Genomic DNA, 22,820 nt, shown 5'->3' with positions numbered 1-22,820 from the left:
TTCATGACTTTTAAAGTTTAGTAATTATACGTCGGCAAGAGTTGATTTTATTAGGATATCTGGTCTGTGTCGGTCGTGGTTTTCGGTCAGAGTCGGTTGGGTAGCAAAAAAATTTGAAAAAATTCTAAATAAATCTTAATTTCTACATTATGACTTTTGTGTATAAGGTAGAAACCTAAAAATTTTTGGTGAATACTTAGATATCAATGACCTTCTGAGGAAAGCGGTGTTATGACCGTTTGACCGCTCCCTGACCGACTTTATGACCGATTTTTGTCCGGCTTTTACTACATACATATATCATGAATATCGTGGCTTCTATTACAGCTAGAGACCTATAATTTTGTTTGGTAAATCCTTGAGCAATAATAAACAGATAAAAATATTAATTTACGCAACCAACCGCCGTTTTACCGCCGTAACCGCCGAAAATGGCGGTTTCCGTTATTTGCCGTCTTTCGGCGATGATCAGAAAAAGTAATTTTTTGTTATGAAAAATAAAAGTTCGTCCTAAAATTTGGTCATCCTAGCTGCAAAATTGGCCGCTCTACAGCTGTTTTAAAATTTAGCGGCTGGCCGCTAAAAAGCGGCTAAGGAGCGGTCTGACTGCTATGAATAGTAAAAGTAATTTTCTCTAAAAATACACATGAACCACCAGAAAAAAATTTTACGTCTATATCTGTACCAGAAGCCGAGATAGAGGGAGGCTCTTTGAGCCCCCCCCCGACCTATTAAGGTGGGAATTGGGGCCTGATCTGTAAGGGTTAACAACCCCTTTTGCTGTATTAGGGGGGTGTAGACCGTTTTCAAGAGAGGTGATGTATCTACTATCTACCTCCCCCAATTTTACTCTGGAAGTGATGTAACCTAACTCAATCGGTGCAGTAGTTACTAATTTTTTAAAATACTTGTGGATTTTTGTTTTTTTACGATTTTTTATGTCATCCCCTCTATACTGTTTTATAGAGGAAGCGCGGTTATACCGCATTTTTTAAATACGGCACCGCCATATGCGGTTATCCGATTGCCAGCTTTTTTCCCTCTGAATCGTTAGGTCAGAGGATGCGCAGTTTTGTCTGCAGATTATATTCTTTATTATTTACCGAACGAATAACGTTCGAAGGTCCGACGATGGAATACACAGCATATTCATTATACCGGACTTATTCTTATTCCCCCCATCTTCGTGACGGGGGAGGAGGCATATTGTCCCTTTGGGGGTATGGCTATAAGGCTCCGTGATAGGGGAAGCGAACAGCTTTATCTCTCTTTTCTGGTGTAAGCGAGGGAAAGGGGGGAGACACGGAAGGGGGTGGGGTTAGGCGAGCGCTCACACACATACATACAATCATTCTTACACACACACGTTCACAGTGGGGACAGACACACATCGAAGGGGGTCGGTTTACACGGAATTTATTCCGCGGGAAACACGGACAGAGGGAGCTGTTGAACTAGGCTTTCATACAGCTGTTACAGGGGAGGGGGGGAACACACACACACTCGCACCACACAGCATGGGGCAGCTGCCGCTAGTCATAGCTTAGGATTCAACGAAGTAACAACATATTGAATGCAACGTGGTCGTTTATCGGCAGTTTTTTATTTGCATTCTTTTTATCAGGATTATAAGTCATAAAGTGTTAATATTATTTATGACATATAATGAAATATGTCAGTTTTTAATTATGACTTTTTATACAGTGATTATAAATATTCTTTGTTGTATTTGAAACGATTTTTTAGCAAAAAATTTTTTTCGTCTTATTTTATAAGTAGAACGATTTTTCTATCTTTAAGGCGAGATTCATTGTTTTCTGGTTGGATACTTCGAAGTGCGGAGTTTCAGGAATTGTTCAGTTTTTCGGGACGGTATTTCGAAAGTATAAGGATTCTTAGAAGTACCAGAAAATAATAAATCTTGCCATATAAAGGTTGAATTATAGTGCTTAAAACAAAATCTGGACTGTAATTCATCCCTGCTTAATTTCGTTTTCATACAACTAGGAAAACTTCTGTGTTTAGCTTCATAGCACCGATAATCTGTTATAACGGTTGCCTATTTAATAATGCTTTTAATAGCGATTCATCTTTTATATATTCCTCAAGGGGATAAAGTCAAAAATCCTATTTTTCATGACATTTCGAAAAATAGAGTGAAAAATTTACGATTTTTTATGTCATCCCCTCTATACTGTTTTATAGAGGAAGCGCGGTTATACCGCATTTTTTAAATACGGCACCGCCATATGCGGTTATCCGATTGCCAGCTTTTTTCCCTCTGAATCGTTAGGTCAGAGGATGCGCAGTTTTGTCTGCAGATTATATTCTTTAATATTTACCGAACGAATAACGTTCGAAGGTCCGACGATGGAATACACAGCATATTCATTATACCGGACTTATTCTTATTCCCCCCATCTTCGTGACGGGGGAGGAGGCATATTGTCCCTTTGGGGGTATGGCTATAAGGCTCCGTGATAGGGGAAGCGAACAGCTTTATCTCTCTTTTCTGGTGTAAGCGAGGGAAAGGGGGGAGACACGGAAGGGGGTGGGGTTAGGCGAGCGCTCACACACATACATACAATCATTCTTACACACACACGTTCACAGTGGGGACAGACACACATCGAAGGGGGTCGGTTTACACGGAATTTATTCCGCGGGAAACACGGACAGAGGGAGCTGTTGAACTAGGCTTTCATACAGCTGTTACAGGGGAAAGGGGAACACACACACACTCGCACCACACAGCATGGGGCAGCTGCCGCTAGTCATAGCTTAGGATTCAACGAAGTAACAACATATTGAATGCAACGTGGTCGTTTATCGGCAGTTTTTTATTTGCATTCTTTTTATCAGGATTATAAGTCATAAAGTGTTAATATTATTTATGACATATAATGAAATATGTCAGTTTTTAATTATGACTTTTTATACAGTGATTATAAATATTCTTTGTTGTATTTGAAACGATTTTTTAGCAAAAAATTTTTTTCGTCTTATTTTATAAGTAGAACGATTTTTCTATCTTTACCATCCCACCCACCCTACAGGGCGAGACTATATATATTATTCACGATCATTTTATGAATTCGTGGCGCCAGTATGAAGTATTTTTTGTAAGTTTTAAAACAGAAATGGCTCCATATAATTTTTTACAGGAATATGCCGTTTTTTATAAAGAATTTATTTCTACGATTACATTTTATTTTCAGATTTAGTATTCACAATTTTTTAGTATACATAAATCATCTTTGGTATATCCCTTATTTTTAAAGATAACAACGACATTTCATAAGTGTTTCTTTACATTTTTTAAGAAAACCGACGTAAAGTTTGTTAATATCATGAGACAGTTTGACAATTTTTCCGTTTCATAACAATTTTTTGTCAACATATACTGAATCGATAAAAATATGGTTTTTTTTATTACGCACATGGTTATTATTTTATTCAACGTAGATTTTTTAATAATTTATATTATTTTTAATCTTATATTTTTATTTTTCAGACCAAATCGTCGATTTTTTAAATTATGGCTGAGCCTGGGCTACCTCAGAATTTCATGCAGTCAGACGATGATGTTGATGCCGCCGCCGCTTACGCCGCCCTGCAAAATATAGGTATTGTACCAATTTTTACATGTCTGCTAGTTTTAGCTAAGTATATTAATTTCGACAATCTTCATATTATTTGCAGCTAGAGCAATAAAATTCACATTGGCATATTTTTTACATATTCAAACAACATTCATTATAGTGTCGATACAATATGCTTCAGCGGTCGCAAAATTTATATGGCTAGGAATCAATTTTTACCGAATAAAAAGCTATTTTCTTTCTACGATTTTTTTCAGAGAGAAATAATAGGAGAATCGAATCGAAATAGGGTTGTGTTTTTTGAAAAATTTTACAACTAAATCACGATATTATTCGCGGTTTAATCCCATATTTTATCCAATGGGGGGCATGTATTGCCCATTCATATTTTCCTAGTAAAAAGGGAACCAATTAATAATTTACCGTATTCATATACTATTCTAGAAGATAAATTATACGAATTTCGATATTTCAATATTTTTTCCAGTATGCATTCAGTTTAAATGTCAATTCGCCGGACAGTCATGATTTTGTCTTTTTATTTCTAGAGATTCCGGACGACATTAACCAGTTACAAGGAAGCTCAAAACTGAAGGAAACGGAAAAAAGCAAGAGCACGGAAGGAGGCCCATTGGACGACAATAAAAAGTCAAATAAAAAACAGGACCAGGAAAATAAGAAGCCTGTTTCTCCTACGAAGAATAGTTCTTCAGAGAAAGAGAAAACGCCCCCCAGAAAGAGGCCTAGGCACGATTCACACTCCTCCAAACATTCTCACAAGTCCTCATCCTCTAAGAAACCTAAACCTTCAATGGAAGGGACTCCAAATGTGTCGACGTCGCAAGCAGATGAGGTCAAGGATCTTAAAAACAAGATGGAGGAAATGTCAGAGTTCATAAAACACTTTATGACGACAAAAACCGCTTCTAGTTCTAAGCGTAAAAGCACAGAAACAACAGAGTCGCTGGCTAAAAGAAAAAAACCGGAAGTTTTCTCTTCAGAGTGTGAAGCTGATTCAGACCAGATTGATTCAGATTCTTCGGTCGATCAGCTGGATTGGGTTGGGGCGGCCCAACCTACAAATCTCCGGCAAGAGGATTCGATCCCGTCAGAACGCATGCCGGTAAAGCCCTGGATGGTGAACACACCGGAATCTGAAGAGGAGGATCAAGGCCCCAGCTTCCGCCGACAGCGTTTCAGACCTGGCGCAAAAGTCAAGGACAACAGGATTATATCCAAACCCAGCGCAAAACCGAAGGAGGACATCCAGATGGGTTGTCCCAGGTTGCGTAGTTTGAATGGAGTTTTGGTCAAGACCCACGTTCCAGAATACTGCCTAATCACCTACCAAGTAGGTTTAAAACTTTATTTTTATTTGTTACCTATTACTCCTTTTTCATACAATGCTTCTTTACAACATGTTCAGGCATAACTTAAAGGCCGTTTGAACGATTTTATGTGTCATAGAAAAATTTTACAACTAGCACTTCTGTCCTGCATTGTTTTAAGCAAGGTTTTTGTCTTGAAATCACACAGAGTCCATGTTTTTTAAAAAAATAATATTTGGTTACAATATTGAAGATACGTGTTGTCATTATTGCAGAAGTAAGGCAGAATTCACAGTTTTTTCGCATTTACAATGATATCACACGGCGACGTCATCTTTTATACCATTCAAGTTATATTTCCGATCATTTTTTGTTTAGTTTAATCGCCTCTATGTTATAGGGACTTCAACAGGAAAGGATGAGCAAATATGGATTATTCCACAACCTGCCTACGGCAGGCCGCAGTGATCTGATATTCCTCCAGGCCTGTTTATTCGAGTCTTTGAACATTGAGCAGGCATTGCAAGAGAGCTCAAGACGCTTATACACTCTGATGGCGCCAGCACGTTTGACGCCCGAAATCCATTCAGTCATGGAGGATACAATCAGCGCCATGGATTCTCTTCGAAAACTGCAGAAGACCATGAACCTGATGTTCTTACCAAACGCACGCTGGTCCGTGTCCACTCAGTTCGCGAGTCAAGTAAACCTAGGTGGCATGCAGATGAACAGCAAAGAAGCCAAATTATGGGATTCTTTGGTCAAGGTATTTATGTTTTTTAACCACATTATTCCGCGTAAATATCAGAGCTTGCCACGGGAGCCCAATACAGAAAAAATTTTGATATTAATGCAAGGCATTTAGCATAATTATTCTGGAGCATGTAAACAGATCAATTTTGATTGGTCGCGTTTTTATATCACAAACACTTAAGAGATACGTTTATGTCTGTCCTATATTTGGTAAAATACATTTAAGATTATTTTTACAACGTCTCTATCACATTATAAGTCGCGTCTTAACGGTTACTATAAACACAGTTACGACACATGCAGTGTCATTTTTTAGATTAGGAAGTTTAGTTCTTTAAACAATGAAGTCCTTTTTTCATAGTATAACAATATTCGTTTTACAGGAGTCCAAAGAAAGGGAAGAGGAGGACAAAAAGAACAAACAGTCGAACAACTATTCGAGCTTTAAAGGCAAAGGAAACGGCAAATCACAGAGCAAAAAATTCTACTGCAATTATTGTCAAGGCAACAATCATACGGTCGACAGATGCCGCATAAGGATCAAAGAGGAACGCGAGGGGAAATCCAAAGCGGACAGAAAATGACTAGATTCTCCCTCGACTCGGCCAGCAAACTCTGTCATAATTTTACCCTCTGCGAAGGCCGGGCGCAGCAACGATTTACAAGAGTCGTCTTTTATATCAAGCCAAAGCAACGTTTCATTATGTCCTTCAGTCAATTCCAAACATAGTAATGCCGATTCTCCTTCTAGCCAGCCTCATACTTACGACAGACCTGTAAATAACAGGCCACATAAGATGTCAACTGGGGCCAATTCTTATAAACCTCACAACGTTTCCAGTGATACAATTATTAATGTGCCAGACCATACAGACTTTAATGTTATTTCCGATTCGGTTCAAGCTAAATCCGACCGTGAATTCGAAGATTTCATAAATTCCAAACGCCAGGAGATCATAGATAAAGGATTCTCGCCGCTAGAGCGCGGCATAGGCCAGCCCAAGGCCGTACAGTTCTACAAACAAATTCTCGGGGCGAGTGATGAAGTCGTGAATATCCTAGAACACGGCTACAAACCCAGATGGTCGGCATGTCCACCGCCTACATCTTTTTTCAACAACAACAAGTCAGCAGAGTTAGAGATGGATTTTGTACGCGAAACCGTGCAGGACTGGTTGGAAAAAGGATACATCAAACGTTTGGATAATCCAGCCACAGTTAATTCTCCTCTGTCCGTCGCATCTAAATACGACGTTATGTCAGGTAGATTTATTATCTGATTACGTTCTTATTTTTTTCATATTCTGTCATTAATTAACAATATGTCCTTAAAATAGCTTATACGTAGGTTTATTCTTTAAAGCCATCTTAGATAAATAATAACACATTCTGGGTTCCATTTGATATTATACAGTTTCGGACATATCACTTTTTACAAAATACTAAGTCATTCATATTCGGATATAATTATCATTCGCGTATTAACACACTTATTAAACGATCGAGATGTGCTCTATAAAGTGTTTGCTTAAACAGTTACAAAATTCCTTTAAGTCGTATGTTGTACGAATTTATAATTATCGTATTTTATAGGACAGCTCAAGAAACGCTTATGCTTAGACTTATCCAGAAGTACAAATATGTATGTGGATCCAAAATCGTGTCCTCTCAGCGACCTATCTACATTTTTACCCAGGTATTATATTCATTTGAATGTAGGGCGTTTTTCACAGATATATAATTGGGGAAAGTGGCGTCCGTCGTATATGAACAAGTTTGTCGCGAATAGGTGATACAACGGTGCACGTCATGCGTTGCAATGAGGCTGTTCTTCTCAATTTATTCCATGTTTTTTATTTTAGGATTGAGAGGGGCAGCTTCATTGCAACGCATGATATAAGGTCGATGTATTTACATGTCTCCTTGCATAGGGAGGCATGGCAATACTTCGGCTTCACCATCACCAATGTTGCCGGCATCATGGAGCATTACTGTTTCATTGTAGTACCCTTTGGGTACTGCAATGCAACAGCATTAATGGCCTGTTTGCTCCGTCCCATTGAGATACATCTACACTCTCTGAGTGTAGATGTGTCTTATTATGTGGATGATGGGGGCAACATTGGTGTGTCATTAAGTCGTTGTTCCACATATCAACAGTACACGTTCTTTGTGATGTCCTGCAGCGCATGGCAGATTGCTACGGAAAAGACGGTGTATCCATCACAAATCGTCAGATATTTGGGTTTCATCATAAATACCGTGGAAATGCGCATTACAGCTCCTGCCCGAAAAATTGCGAAACTTCAGCTTGACATCGACGAAATTATCGTCGCAGGCAATTCTGGCAGTCCTGTTCCTTGCCGCCAAACTGCAAGTATTCTCGGCACAAACGCTCACTTGTTGAGTTCCCACGGCGAAATTTTGAAAATTGTTTCTAGAGAATCGCAGCATTTGTTGGGTACCGCCGTGGTAGCAGCAGGATGGAACGCACACATGGTGATTTCCCCCAGAATGGTGGAAGAATTAAAAATGTGTAAGGTCTACTTGGAGTCCCATAACGGCAGACCTATAAGATATGAATCTAGACAAACAACCATTTTAAAACCCGCGCACAAAACATATTTATTAGAAGGGTGGGATCCTAAAGACGACGCCAGGGAGTTAATTACCATGGTCAGCGACGCGAGCGCAACCACAGCCTTCGTCTATCAGGCCGACACTTTTAATATCGTGGCCGAATTCCCCTTCAACGACAACGAAAAACAAACATCCTCTACTTTGCGTGAGCTTAGCGCTATCTTCAAGCTACTGACGTCCGACGAGAAGTTCCTCAAAGAAAACAGAGGACGTATGGTCCTATGGTTGACTGATTCTCAGTCTCTCTGTCATATAATGCGTCGTGGGTCAAGAGTGCGCCAGCTCCAAGAGATGGTTTTAAAAATCTTCGAGCTTCAACACAAATGGGGTGAGAATTTTCCCTTAATTTTTAGAAATTTATCGCCACTGATCGCGTCGTTTTTTCAGGGAATTAAGGTTATTATAATTGTATACTTTTTTCAACCATGTATGATTTCTTATCTTTTGTTTCAGACGTGCGGATCTTCTGTTTCTGGTCGGAACGGTCAGACGAAAACTTGTCCATCGCGGACATGGGCTCCAAGAAGACCAGCACCGACGAGTGGTCGCTGGACAACGAGTCTTATTCACAAGTGTTATCTAGATTCAGCGTGGTTCCTACCATCGACGCTTTCGCGGCTCCTGACAACACAAAGTGCGAGCGTTTTTTCAGCAAGTGGCCAGAAACAAATACTGCCGGTGTTAATTTTTTCAGCCAAATTATTGATCCTACAGAGATTTTATATGTTTGTCCGCCTATTAGTTGTATATCTAGAGCTTGGCGCACAATTTCAAAAATTAACGGTCTTACGTCCATTATGGTGGTTCCTTATTGGAGGTCCCACGCTTTCTTCGCCGATTTTCTAGAGAAGGATCAGTTCAAATCCTGCATTAAGTCATATTTTATTTTTGATGCCAATTTCACTTCTAAATCTGAATCATGTTTATTTAATGGTTCCACAAAATTCGCAACTTTGGCAATGCTCATTACAGTTGACAACACCAATTAATATATTATGTTATTTTTTGTACGAGGAGCTGCTACAACGGTCTAATATTTATATGTTTTTTCCAAATACACATTTAAAGTGCGAAATCTATTATTGCAACAAAAATTTTTGATAAATACCATCTCAACTATTATTTTACATGTTTCTAATTTTTTGGTTTACAGCTTAGATAATTTTGTCACCACAATCAAAAACAAAAGACCTTTTGTCACACCAAGTCTTGTTATTCTTTTATTTGACCAGCAGCACCTCATACATGTCCATATACCTGTATTTTTATATGTTTTCTCGACTAGTCAGGATAATTTATTTTGTCATATGTTTCAACAAAGACAGTAATTTTCTCATATTCCTTTTGAAGTGTTTGCCTATTTGTTTTAAGCACAAGATGGGCTTCACATTATATTATTCAGACAATTCGTTTTACCTATTACGACAAATTTTATTTATCCTATACAGTCTTGACCAGTGACGAACCAGTAAACTTATATATTTTTGTTTCATGTATATAATACTTTAAACAGTCAGAACGATTATTATGTTATATTATTATGACAAGTGACGTCGTGTTTTATACAACGGCGGATGTCAGATTATTTTATCCCGTAAGTACAGGTCATGTATGGGACAGGAGTTCATGCCACTGCAGGCAGTTACGGTTTCCATCGTTTATTTATACTATGTTCTCATGTCTCCTATATCGCCTAGGTACTTACGCTTTGTTTATTCGCAGTCAGATATATTTTTCGCAAATTATAATAACACACAGTTGATCATTTCAGAATGGGTACGGCTAAAAAAGCGAAAAATGCCCCGACGGACAAAGGAAGGTTTTCGAGGTTATTGCAAAGCAAAGCCTCCGGCGCCGGGTCCACTCAAATTCCGAATTCTCAGAAACCGGTCCGTACCATGGCCGCGTTGCAGGAGTTGGGCTTAGCCGGGAGAAGGGAGCTGCAGGCCAGGTATTTTTATACCCTTTTGTCTTTTAACGCATACAAGGACGATAGTTTTCATAATAGTTCGGTCCACAAAAATAAAAACGATATCTCAAATTGTACAAAATGACCAGGACTTACGGTTATATAGGGGAGTTATATAAATTAGCAAATTTTATCTTCCTACATAAGGGTAGAAAACAATTTGTCATTCAAAATATTTTTGTGAATCACATACATTTTTCAGGGTATTAATATTACATAGGGAACTTAAATAATCTTCAGATTGCATTCCACCTTATGGTTTAACATTACAGCCGGCAGTATATATATCCGGTATTTTATTTATAGGTTGGCGGGGGCAGCGCGCGCCGAGGGTACCAGGAGGAGCCACAACCGAATAATCAAGGATGTAACCAACTTTCTGGCGGAGCAAGGAGTGGACCCTTCCGAGCTCAATGAAGTTTCTATCATGAGTTTTTTGATGAAAGTCTATCAAGAGGAACGGCCATTCGGTTACACGGCGGCGGTCAAAGGAGCGATTCATGCTCTTATGGCAGCCCTGGGGTTACCAGCATCTATCTGGTCCTTAGCCGTGGAAAGAGTCTTCCAAGGTACGGTACGTATCGCCGCCCCACGAAGGATGCGCCGTCCTCGGGTTCAGCAACTCCCCGGCTACGCTATCAGAAGAATGGTCGAGTGGGTCATCCCTGTCTGGCCAAGGAACACCCAAGAATTGGATCAAATTCAACTTAGAAATTTTCGTACTGTCATATTGTTGGTGACTCAATTCTATACTTTGTGTCGTATTTCCGACGCAAGGAAATTAAGAGCGCGCGACGTGAAACTCTTAGACCTGGACGGTACGCCGGCGATCGAGATATTTTTCCGTCAACAGAAAAACGATCAGATCCATATCGGAAACAAAGCTTATATCGTCAAAGAAGGTGGCGCGGCATGTCCTTACACTCTGTACAAGTTGTATTTCGCGCGAAATTCTTACTATTTTCGAGATGGCAAGACAGAAGATCTGAATTTTCTATTTCCTAGACTCAAGATGGCGAAAATAACTAGGATCCTGATACCTGACGGCCGCTACGCAGTCTCTGAGAACACGCTGGTTACCAACATAAAAGCCATGGCCAAGAAGGTCGGATTTTCCGGGGTAGTATCCGGAAAATCCGCCAAAATAGGAGGTACGAGCGCAGCGTTTGCCAGCGGACTATCCGATGCGGAAGTTCGCGATAAAGGCCGCTGGAGAAGTTTAGAGTCGGCTCAACATTACAGAAGGATAAGTGATTCACACAATTTGAAGCTGGCCAAGGCATTCTCTATCCAAAGAAGTTCGATTACGGATAATCGCAATCCACGGGTGTTCAATCCAGAGATTCTCTTCACGTTCAGCGATCAAATCGACGATGACGTCGCATTAGACCAACGTTTGTTTCCCGATTTGTAATTTTGTATTCCAGAATAAAGATTTTTCGATTCTGAGGATAAAGTTTTTTGATTATTACAAAGCAGTTATTATACAAGTCTTACTGGCGACATGGCAGAAATATCATGTCAGTATATAAATAATAATATCATGGATATAGCGATCCGTATTCTTTAATTCTTTTTATCAGATATAAATCAGCCGTCGTATTAGTTTTATCGGTGTTATCACGAAATTATTCAGGGATGTATTTCAGTCATGATTAGTTTTCATATATCACGGTATTTCGAAAGTATAAGGATTCTTAGAAGTACCAGAAAATAATAAATCTTGCCATATAAAGGTTGAATTATAGTGCTTAAAACAAAATCTGGACTGTAATTCATCCCTGCTTAATTTCGTTTTCATACAACTAGGAAAACTTCTGTGTTTAGCTTCATAGCACCGATAATCTGTTATAACGGTTGCCTATTTAATAATGCTTTTAATAGCGATTCATCTTTTATATATTCCTCAAGGGGATAAAGTCAAAAATCCTATTTTTCATGACATTTCGAAAAATAGAGTGAAAAATTATTTTATTTTAAATATGTCTGTTTGCGTTGAACTCTCTTCGTAAAATCGAGCATAGTAAAAAAAATTCGATCGGTTAGCGAGATCAAACAGACAAACAGACATCCTGTTACTTTATTAAGGATTATTTTTATTTATATATGTGAACACAAGTTATTTTTTTAACATTTTATTAATAAAAGACAATTGTTTCACTACTAAATAGATCATCAGTTCCAATTAAGAAGTATAAAGTAAGAGTTAAAAAAATATGTGTCTTTGCATTTTAAATCCTTTAAAGAGACTAATTTATATAATAGGATAAAAATACGGGAAAAAATAGGCACAATTTAAAAATATTTAAACATGCAGAAGAATGGAAGAAATTGTTAATCTAAAGGGATAGGACAATGGCCGATAAATTGTATATCGCCAATGAAGATGTGGTATCCGCCTAGGATAAATGGCAGACACCAGAGTTCGAAAAGACTACGGCAGTGTGACAGACGTGGACACCTTACTATAGAGAAGCTACGCTTCTCTAACAATCACTAAATAACAAACAGCATCTATTCAGTTGTTCCTTTATTGAAGGTCTAAGAGTTACTAAAGTTATATACAACAAACAATAGCTACACAGATAGGAATAAATAATCATAACATAAAAAGCATTATAATACACATACAATAGTCAGTTTGGGCAATAATGATCCCCCATCCCTGGAAAGGGTGGGGGGAATTAACAATGCAGCTTAACCATAATAAAGCTTGTCAGATTCAATCATTAATTTTAGGTATAGGGAGGGGGTCGGCAGACCCCTTCCCCAGGACTCGGGGGAGGGCCTGTGGCCCTTCCCCGAACCCCGGTCAGGGGTGCCATAGGCATGGCTCACGGTTGCCGAATACCACAAAGATACAAAAAATAAATCAACGAATAAAAGTACCCAAAGTTTTTCAGACAACGAATACTAAAACGTCAATATAAACTTTTGGAGACTAGTGTAATAGCCAGCCCAATGTCCCCTCCCTCCATGGAAAGAAATACTCTTTTTTTCCTTGAGTATTTTTTTGCATTTGACAATATATTTAAAGTTAATCTGATTTCCACATGGAGGAGGGGAGACATTGGACTGTAAATTATACTGGGCCCCAAAGTTTTTATAGGTTAAAACTTTGGGTACTTTCAACAATTTAAATTAGTCGATTAATATCGGCAATGTCCAAACTTTTAAACCAATAACCTTAATTTACAATTGGGGTTATTTTGATTATCATCATTTAGGAATTACATTGTTGTCTTATCCCTTAAGATCTCTGGAATTCCATGAGTATAAATTACAAAAGTTTTATGGGAAATATTTCAAGTTCAAGCATTTAAAAAAACCGAGGATGATTCCATTCATTTTGCATATACTCTTTCAGAATAAATGTAGTTAGAATATTTTAAACTAGTGGCTATGCTAGGGGGGAGTTAAATTCCAAAACCTAATTATTTACTTTAGATGTAAAAATAAAAATTAAAAAAGAAATTTAGGGTGGTTGGAGGTCCTTTTTTATTAGAAGCGATTTCTCTTTGGAGGGTGGTGGTATCCTCCTCCAAAATTGTTATTAACCTTCACAGGACCTATGAGAAGCTACTCTGTAGAGGATAACCCGATTTGTTTGGTGGTTAGCGAGATTCTTCGCCACAGACATTCTGTGACTTTATTTTAAGGATTTGATAGGGGGGAGGGAGGGGACCTTATATCAAAAAGTGACTGGTACCCAAAGTCCGCAAAAAGATTTCCAATTTTTTTCTCGAAAACTTTGTGGGATTTATATTGATCTTAAAAAAAATCTGGGATCTAAAAGAAGCTGTGCTGTAAAGGAGAACAATATCGGTCCAATGGTTAGCATGATATGCAACTTTTAACTTCGGAAAAGAAACTTTTTTTCTTTTAATTGCTATAGATATTTTTTGTGTGTTACTGAAACATGACATTTAACCCCCGACTGTGGCGAAACACGTAGCGTATCAGCTCGTTGTCGGGAAGTTGATAGGTTCGAATCTCAGTCCTTCATCGTCTCATAACGACGTTAAAAATGGTTACTACTGCTGCTATGCGAGATGTGCAAAATTAATAGTTAGAGTAGGGGGGATGTCTTGGCTTAAAACCGGCGCAACTAATTACCATAGGACTTCTAGACAAAGGACGTGTAATCAAAAGGTTTGTTATCTAAAAGAAGTTTGAACTATAACCATGCACAGCAAGGTTGTTCTAGAGATCCCAAAAGGCTATCCGAGGCTATACAACCAACCATGATTATCTGTATTGAAGAATAGCTTTGCAATGAAAAAGTAAAAGTTGTACATCACATTCTGATAGTTTAATTCAAATTCATCTTACAGTACATTTCCTATTTTACCTCTAAAATAAATGGAAGAAAGGTAGGGAGAGGAAAAATACCCATCCCGTGCCTTCGGCATTTCAGGGCTAACAAACCTGGTTTTGATCTTATAACTGTACATTTTTATATCCGTGAAAAATAGAATAGGTAGGCTAAAAGCAGTGACATATATCCCCATTTTGCTAGGGCACTATAGACAGCTATACTTTCTTAAAGGGAAAAACAAGAACTGTATCGCGACAGAGTAGCGGAGGAAACTGTAAAACTTGTGTTTAATGAAAGTATTCTGGCTCATATGACTAATATAACTAGCCCAGTTAGACAGGTAAGTTTATTTTGTCGCGCAGCTGCTCAATAAGTTCTTGTTTCCGTCTGTCTATTTGTATGCCTGTAATGTTAAGGCATTGCTGATATATATTTTAAGAAATACAAGATAATTCACTTTTATTTACACCCGTAACTCTGCACTTAACAGAGAGTCGAAGACAACAGTTTTTTTTAAAGAACCAGATTTGGCGCTTTCACACAAACTGCCTAACCCCTGCAAAGTGTCCTAACCCTGCAGAGCCTATACCTGCAGTGCTATATAACCTTTCAGGGCTATTCAGTACCCTATATAACTTTATATAACCAGTCCTAAAGTATAAACCGAAGAAAAAATTAACACCCCTTATTTTCAATATACATAAACAAGGATGACAGCATCCATAAAAGCGAAGCTCTGAAACGGTATGACTGATGAACATTACCTGTTGTAGAGTGTCAAAACCGAATATACAAAATATAAATATACAAGTTTTGACAAAATTATACCCACATCAGTGCTAAAAAATCAGATCAATCGGATGATTATATCAAATAAAAACTGTTGTTAAAAAAGTTTAAAACCAACTTGTTTAAAATGGACATACGGACATTCTGGTAACGATTATAGAGTTGCTGCGCTTTCTAAATCCTACCTAACTACAACAGGAGTCATCATGCAAAGTTTAAAATCTATAAGACAATTCTAACATGCCTAAATTAAGCTGAAAAAAGCTATCCGTTACGTACGAACCCAGTATTAGTGTCGGACTGATTATGACGTAACAAAAAAAATTAGCCAATGAGAGGACATTATTGACCAATGGTAAAATTCATAGTGCCCTCTCATTGGCTAATTTTTTTTGTTGCGTCATAATCAGTCCGACACTAATACTGGGTTCGTTACGTACAGACGTACGGACGGACGTACGGACCTACCCTAATTATAGAAAAGCTACGCTTATGATAAAATTTGCTGAATATCATAACTTAACCAGGTACTTTTTGTATAAGCACTCTAGAGTGCTGTATGATTTTTTTATCTATTCAGAAAATGGATCCAATGCAGTTATTTCCGTTGGAATTCCCGTTTTGGAACCATCTTTTTAAGTAAGTATTTTCACTTATGTACTTAAACTTCTATAATGTAGATGTTCTTCTTAATTTGATTTATTCAGGGATAAGGGATAGGAAACCTGGCCATTAATTAGGTCCCGGCCTAGATTCTAAAGGGATATTGCAACTATTACAAATTACTATCAAACTGGCGGACGCTCCCAAGTAGCTATAGCTCTAAACCAATAAGAATCGGCCTGTTTTTAACAACCAATCACCAATTGGCGAAAATTTTAGAAGCAGACAATTCTGGGAAAAATAATGATTTTGTCTGCTACTAAAAAATAAATATAAATGGTGTTAGATCACATTAGCTTAATTATTAAATCTGCTTAGAGTTTAACATTAAAAAAGGGCCATATAGAAAAAACAAAAATAACGGGATTATTTTTTGGAAAGGAGGTAGCTACGAATTTTCATTTGGTAGTTTATAAATTAGATGTTGTATTTTGAATTTTAAAAATTTATTACGGAATTGATACAACACTTTAACCCTAATATATGTACAATACACAATACAACACAGTACAAATATATCACTACATAATATCACTACAAAGAATACTTGATAGAATGTTACCCAAGTGCATATTAATTTATTTATTTTGAATTTTAATTAGCAATGAAATTTTCAAATAAAATTTTTACTCATTAATAAAAATGCAAATAATACAAACTAAAATCTGTCTGAGGGAAACCCAACGATAGCTTTCTGACAGTTCAAATTACCAAAGTAAAAGATAAAAAAAATTTGGGAGAGAAAAAACTTCATTTTAACAAAAGCCATTAATATATAGGATTATAAAAAGTTATGTTTTTTACTTTAAACTAGCTACCTGAATTTGATTCTATACTTTATCTACACACACACACACACAGCTTTTTTATTAGCGTTTTATACGAAGCACTGCGCCATCCCAAAACTGGTTTTTTAGGCTAGAAATAGGCCTAGGCTTGAAATAGGCCTGAAATAATATTTTCCTACGTTTCCCATCCCTTATCCCTGGATTTATTTTTCAATAATATGTCGTCCATATCAAACAAAAATAGATAAAAATCTCTCAATTTTTGTTTTGTTTTTAGAATACATGTGATGTATGATTTTATATATTTATAGATATACAAGATAAAATGATATTAAATTTTCTAAATTTTATGTTTATCATTTGGACGTTTTACAGCAAAACAAGAACAATAATGGTCCATAAAGTCGAGAAAAAAAGAAGGACAAACAGGGGGAATGAAAGACAGACAGATCAAACAAGGGACAGATAAACAGAGGGAAGAAAGGACAGAAGAAGGGAGGGAAGGATAGACAGAGGAAATCAAGGAAGAACAGACAAAGGGAAGGAAGAAAGAACAGACAAACAGAAGGAAGGACAGACAGACATATAATGCAAAGGACGGACAAACAGAGGCAAGGAAATAAAGACACATAGATGGAAGGACAGACGAACATACGGAAGGAAAGACAGACAGATAATACAAGGGACAGACAAATAGATAATACAAAGGACAGACAAACAGAGGAAGGAAAGGACAGGAATACAGACAAAGAGAAGGAAATGTAGACAAAGGGAAGAAAGGAAAAATAGGCAATCAAAGAGAAGGAAGGACAAACTGACATATGGAGGGAAGGAGAGACAGACAAACAGAGGAAAGGACAGACTAACATAAGATAGAAGGATTGACAGACAGATAGAAAAAAAATCACCCGAACACTTGCAGAGTAGTTACGCATCTGAAATACAAAATTTTAGGTCAAATGTTAAAGTTTGCGATGTTTATCTTCACAATATGAAACAAATTTCGGGAATGGTAATCATAAATTTTATGTTTTACAAGTGGCGCAGCTTCTCTATAACTACAGAGTCTGTATGTGGTGTACGTTCGTACGTCATTTCTTTAATAAGACAAAGATACTAATTAAAAAAAATAGTAAAGATATTGATAAAAGCTTAACCGGATTTCAAAACAAATTTTATTTTAATATTTAATATCATTTTACTGATCAACAGCAATGATATTATGTTTTTTTAGATACTATTTTATAATTGAATTAATTTCAATGATTTGATAAATTAAAACTGATGATTATTAGGATATGATTTTAATGAGAGATTCAACATTGAACTATAGTGCTCTCAGGTAATTTCATTCAAAGTACCCTGTTGTACACTTATAACACCCCCCCCCCCCCCAACTTATTTTTTAAATGAATTGAAAATAGGGGGGGGGGGGTTATTTTTGTTTGTTTATATCTTTAGGTCATGTATATTTGGTTAGGGCCTCACCGCAAAGAAGGGAAAAACTATATAAGGGCTTTTGCATTGCAACTATACCAACTACTAGCGGCTACGCCCCTAGAACCTCAAGGGGCACTGGAGGATGGGGGATTTGAATTCAATAATTCAATTCTCATTTCAGATTTAAAAAGTTAAACTTTTTTAAAAATTATCGGTGGGAGGATTTTTTTTTGGGGGGGGGGGAGAAGTGTTCGACCATCCCTACTTCCCCACCTATTTTGAATTCTAGTTTCAAAAATAAAAATTTTTGGGGGGGAAGATTTTCTTCTTGTGGCGATTTTTGTGGTGCCCTTTCAAAAATATATAGTTATAAACCCTCCCAGTACCAATGAGAAGCTATCCTGTAACTCTTTCGGTTCAGCGGTTATGCAAGATCCTAATGTACAAATTACAAACAAACAGACAGACATCCTGTTACTTTATTATAAGGATTTAAAATTTGTAATATTTAGGGTATCTGTAAGACTCCCCATTATCTGGATGACTGGAAAATATAAATTGTAAGTATATTTAAAGCTTTAAAAAATTTTATCTATAATCTATAATTAAAATTTAAAAAAAATTAGACTTAGAGAGCAAATTTGATTCCACAAAGTAATTATATTCCAGTATGGCTTCGAAACCATACTGAAAAATCATGTAACGTATCATATTATAAACAGCTCCCCACGATATAATTGTACAATCATAAGATTAAAACTAGTTTTGTTAGCCCGTGCCTTCGGTATCTATACATAAATTTATTTATTTCTGAAATTCTTCCCTGCCAATGCTATGAGAAGCTACCCCGTAAAGGAGAACCATATCGGTCAGACAGACAGATACCCTGTTACTTCATTATTAGGATATACATAAATTTAATTGTTTAGGGAAAGATCTTATTTTCTGAAATACTTCCCTGCCAATGCGGCAGGAGATTTTAATGTGAAACTCAGATATGTTATGAGCAGGTTACATTTGCACTTTCAAATTATATTATTACTAGTTGCTTTGCCTCTAGAGGAATCTACAGGGGGGAGTTAAGGTGGTTGAATTTAAACCCCCCACCCCCAATATTTTAAAAAGAAAATAAGAAAAAATTTCGGAGGGGGGGAGGGCGATTCTCTTGGGATGGTGGTGGTGTTCTCAACCAAAATAGTTATAAACCCTCCAGGACTAAAAAGGAGAACTATGTTGGTTCACCGGTTATAGAGATCCTTTGGTACAGACAGAAAGACACACATACAGACAGACACAGATCCTGTTACTTTTATATGAGAATTTTCATTTTAGAATGATTGTTATACTCAGAAACACAGAACAGGTTGGAACTCGGTAGCTGTGTTTAGTGCCCTAGGAAAATGGGGATAGATGTCACCGCTTTTGGCCTACCTATTCTTTTGAAATAGGGAAAGAGAAAGTGAAGGGAAAGAGAAAGAGATGGGGTAAGGATATTTCCTGACGTCAATAAAATAGGTAGGCCAAAAGAAGTGACATCTATCCCCATATTTCTAGAGCACTATAGACAGCTACTTGAATTAGATTTTTCTTAAAAATTTATATAGATATAATTTGTAATTTTGACTTTGACAAAACATTTATTCTACCCATCAATCTATAATACAAAGTAGCTTGATGTCTGTCCGTCTGTCCGTCTGAAGCTTAAGATCTCAGTAACTGCTGAACCGATTGGGCTCTACTCTTCAGGGATTATACTTACTGGTCCTGTGATGGTTTTAAGCTATTTTCCTGGGGGGTGGGACATCCCCAACCCCCCCAAAAACTAAAAAAACCATGCCCCCCCAAAATTTTTTTTACATTTTTGGTAAAATCTCAGTAACCGCTGAACAAATTAGGCTCTACTCTTCTGGAAATATACCTACTGGTCCTCTGGTGGTTTTAGGCTATTTTCTAGGAGGGTGGGACACCCCAACCCCCCTAAAAATAAAAAAATCCCAATTTCCAAATTTTTAAATTTTTTTTTATTTTTGTAAACAAACACCAGTAATTGGGTTGGGGGAACCCCACTGCACCATGGGGCAAAGCCCCCATGAACCCCCCCCCCCCAAAAAAAAAAAATTTCACCCAAAAAATTTTTTGGCTTTTTGTAACTTTTAAAATTGACATCTTTAAAAAGTTGTTGCAATTATAGGTATTAAATAAAATTTACAGAGGAGAGTTTTAAATTTTTGTGTATATGTGTTCCAATCAGTGGGACTATCGGAGCTTGCGCCGCATACGGGGTACTCGCTTATGCTCACCCCGTAAGAGATATATGATGAACAACCTGGGTTAAATTTTTACGAATTGAAATTTTTGTGCATACGGCGCACAGGTTTAATTTTACTAAGGAGTAATTCGGCAAAGAATAACTTTTTGAAAATGAAACTATAAAATTATTCTGGAGGGTTGACTTTCCATTACCTCATGGGGCGAAGCCCCTAGAGGCTAGGGGCGAAGCCACTAGTCCTTATAATAAAGTACCAGGATGTTTGTCTGTGTGTTTGTATGTTTGTACCGAAGGATCTCGCTAATCGCTGAACCGATCGGGTTCTCCTTAACAGGGTAGCTTCTCAGAGGTCCCGGGAAGGTTTATAACTATTTTCTTGGGGGGTGGGACACCCCAACCCCCCTAAAAAAATTAAAAATCCCTCCCCCCAACAAATTTTTTTTTTGAATTTTTTAACTAAAATTAAAAATGAGGGGGGGGGCACCGGGCACCCCCCCCCAAAAAAAAAAAATCTAAAATAAGAAATTTAATTATTAAACTCGACTCTCTCCTCCTCATGTGCCCCTAGAGGCCTCTAGGTGTGTAGCCGCTAGTTGTAATATACAATATTACTTGTTAAAATCATTACTTTATAAAACATCTCCCCTCAATGTGATTTTCTCAGCTGATATTCATGATTGTGAAGATTCCCCATATCAATGAGCAATGAGCATCCAGCATGTAATTTAATATCTGTCCGTTTATCTGTCATTCATGCTACAAAATGTAAATATTAGAAAATAGAAAAGAAATGTGAGAAAGGTTTTGTGATATGTAAAAAATTTCGGGATTCTTGATATGTTGCAAATGTTCTTTAAATCTCATTTTCAGCATCCCCATCCTTGATATTTTGTGCTTCGCTATTTATGGATGTTGTCATCCTTGTTTTTATACGTTTTAAATAGGATGTGTTGACATTATTCAAACTTTATTCTAACAACATTTACGCATTTGTTAGACAACATTATATGGGGCACAGTCGCTTGTTTGAGATTTAATTGTAATTAAGATTTTTTTATCATACTTCGTCTGTAATAGTTATTTATCGCATCGTATTATAAACAGCTTTCCGCGGATATACAAACGTACAATTATATGATTACAACCAGTTTCGTTTGCCCCGAGATGCTGAAGGCACGGGCTAAAAAACATGTTAAAATGTTTTGATTGTACATTTTTATATTCGTAAAAAACTGGAAATATTACGATACGATTTTTTATTGGGGCTGAGAACCGGTTCTTATCCAGCGGATATTAATCGGTTTCGAAGCCATACTGGAAATATATTTATTAGGGGTTAGTCCTGGAACACTTTAGTGCAGACACAGACTGGTTTGCTACCACGTTTCTGGTAACTTTTTTCTTTACAGGGAAGCTTTTCTATAATTAGGGACGTTCCGTCTGTCTTGTTAGTTCTTTTCGTTAATTTAAACATGATATAATTTCAATCCTATTATAATTTCCTATCAATTTCAATCTTTGTATAATAATTCCTTTAACAGTTAGGTACGATTTAGAAAGCGTAGCAACTCTATAATCTTATTCACAAAGTACATTTAAAACATGCTGGTTTTTAACTTTTATAACAACTTTGTATATGATATAAATATGTTTTTTTTTAAATGATTCCAAGTACAACAAGGCATCTCTTTCATCAAATCCTAAAAATGAAAGAAAGTATGTGGTTTTAATAAGCCCTTTTTTAAAGAGCCTTTTCAAATTTTTAACATTTTCTCTTATATCTTTTTAGATAAGGGTATTAAAAGCCTTTATAGATGGCGTAGTCGCTGGTTGTGACATATAATGTAAAATAGCTTTACTTAAATTCTGACAAAATGCGATAAAATTTAATTATGTTTTAGTTTGATGGGCTATGGCATGGCTTTGGTGAATTAGCAGATCTTATCATGAATGAACTGGGAATGGTTTTAGCAACAATTATCCAGGGTTCTAAAGAGATAAGACAATGGCCGATAAATTTATGTACATCCCCTGCAATGGTGATACACAAAAGTATCCCTTCTGTAGATTACAAATCATGGTTGAATGTTTGGACACTCAATTTTATGGAAACAGCCAATTAAAATTCAATTAAAGTCCCCAAAGTTGTCAAGCAAACGAATAAGAAATCATCATCATAAAACTTTGGGGACTCATGCCCAATGTCCCCTTCTTCCTTGCTTATATTACACTTTGTTGCTAAAACATCTAGGAATCGGAGG

At 37.0% G+C, this 22,820-nt stretch overlaps 4 protein-coding genes across 6 annotated transcripts in view; all 4 read left to right on the top strand.

Annotated features, from left to right (window-relative positions):
- Positions 1-22,820, top strand: part of LOC145329264 (uncharacterized) — a 28,302-nt gene extending 5,482 nt beyond the window's left edge. Inside the window, exons 10-18 of the mRNA XM_080173321.1 lie at positions 14,842-14,950; positions 15,980-16,038; positions 17,805-17,862; positions 18,146-18,192; positions 18,803-18,850; positions 19,220-19,300; positions 19,623-19,653; positions 21,893-21,949; positions 22,461-22,820. Coding sequence (XP_080029447.1) covers positions 14,842-14,950; positions 15,980-16,038; positions 17,805-17,862; positions 18,146-18,192; positions 18,803-18,850; positions 19,220-19,300; positions 19,623-19,653; positions 21,893-21,949; positions 22,461-22,682 — 712 coding nt within the window. The 3' untranslated portion in view covers positions 22,683-22,820. The remainder of the gene's footprint in view (positions 1-14,841; positions 14,951-15,979; positions 16,039-17,804; positions 17,863-18,145; positions 18,193-18,802; positions 18,851-19,219; positions 19,301-19,622; positions 19,654-21,892; positions 21,950-22,460) is intronic.
- On the top strand, positions 1,837-6,274 carry LOC145330129 (uncharacterized). Its single transcript, XM_080174716.1, has 3 exons — positions 1,837-4,953; positions 5,331-5,696; positions 6,067-6,274. Exons 1-3 carry the CDS (start codon positions 4,414-4,416, stop codon positions 6,265-6,267), a joined length of 1,107 nt encoding a protein of 368 aa, XP_080030842.1. The 5' UTR covers positions 1,837-4,413; the 3' UTR covers positions 6,268-6,274.
- Positions 6,474-9,318, top strand: LOC145330127 (uncharacterized). 3 transcript variants are annotated; one of them, XM_080174714.1, is made up of 3 exons: positions 6,474-6,946; positions 7,277-7,379; positions 8,777-9,058. In XM_080174714.1, exons 1-3 carry the CDS (start codon positions 6,481-6,483, stop codon positions 8,904-8,906), a joined length of 699 nt encoding a protein of 232 aa, XP_080030840.1. In that variant the 5' UTR covers positions 6,474-6,480; the 3' UTR covers positions 8,907-9,058. The 3 variants fall into 3 exon arrangements, with proteins under 3 accessions (XP_080030840.1, XP_080030838.1, XP_080030839.1); XM_080174713.1 differs by having other exon boundaries at positions 6,903-6,946; positions 7,277-8,651; positions 8,777-9,318; XM_080174712.1 differs by having other exon boundaries at positions 6,807-8,651; positions 8,777-9,318.
- On the top strand, positions 10,090-12,256 carry LOC145330128 (uncharacterized). The gene is made up of 2 exons (XM_080174715.1): positions 10,090-10,274; positions 10,599-12,256. Exons 1-2 carry the CDS (start codon positions 10,096-10,098, stop codon positions 11,704-11,706), a joined length of 1,287 nt encoding a protein of 428 aa, XP_080030841.1. The 5' UTR covers positions 10,090-10,095; the 3' UTR covers positions 11,707-12,256.

The sequence above is a fragment of the Acartia tonsa genome, chromosome 10, assembly GCF_053477335.1.
Source record: "Acartia tonsa isolate MP-2025a chromosome 10, ASM5347733v1, whole genome shotgun sequence".
Classification (NCBI taxonomy): domain Eukaryota; kingdom Metazoa; phylum Arthropoda; class Copepoda; order Calanoida; family Acartiidae; genus Acartia; species Acartia tonsa.
Note: the sequence above shows the minus strand (reverse complement) of the source record. Positions and strands in the feature narration are given on the sequence as shown.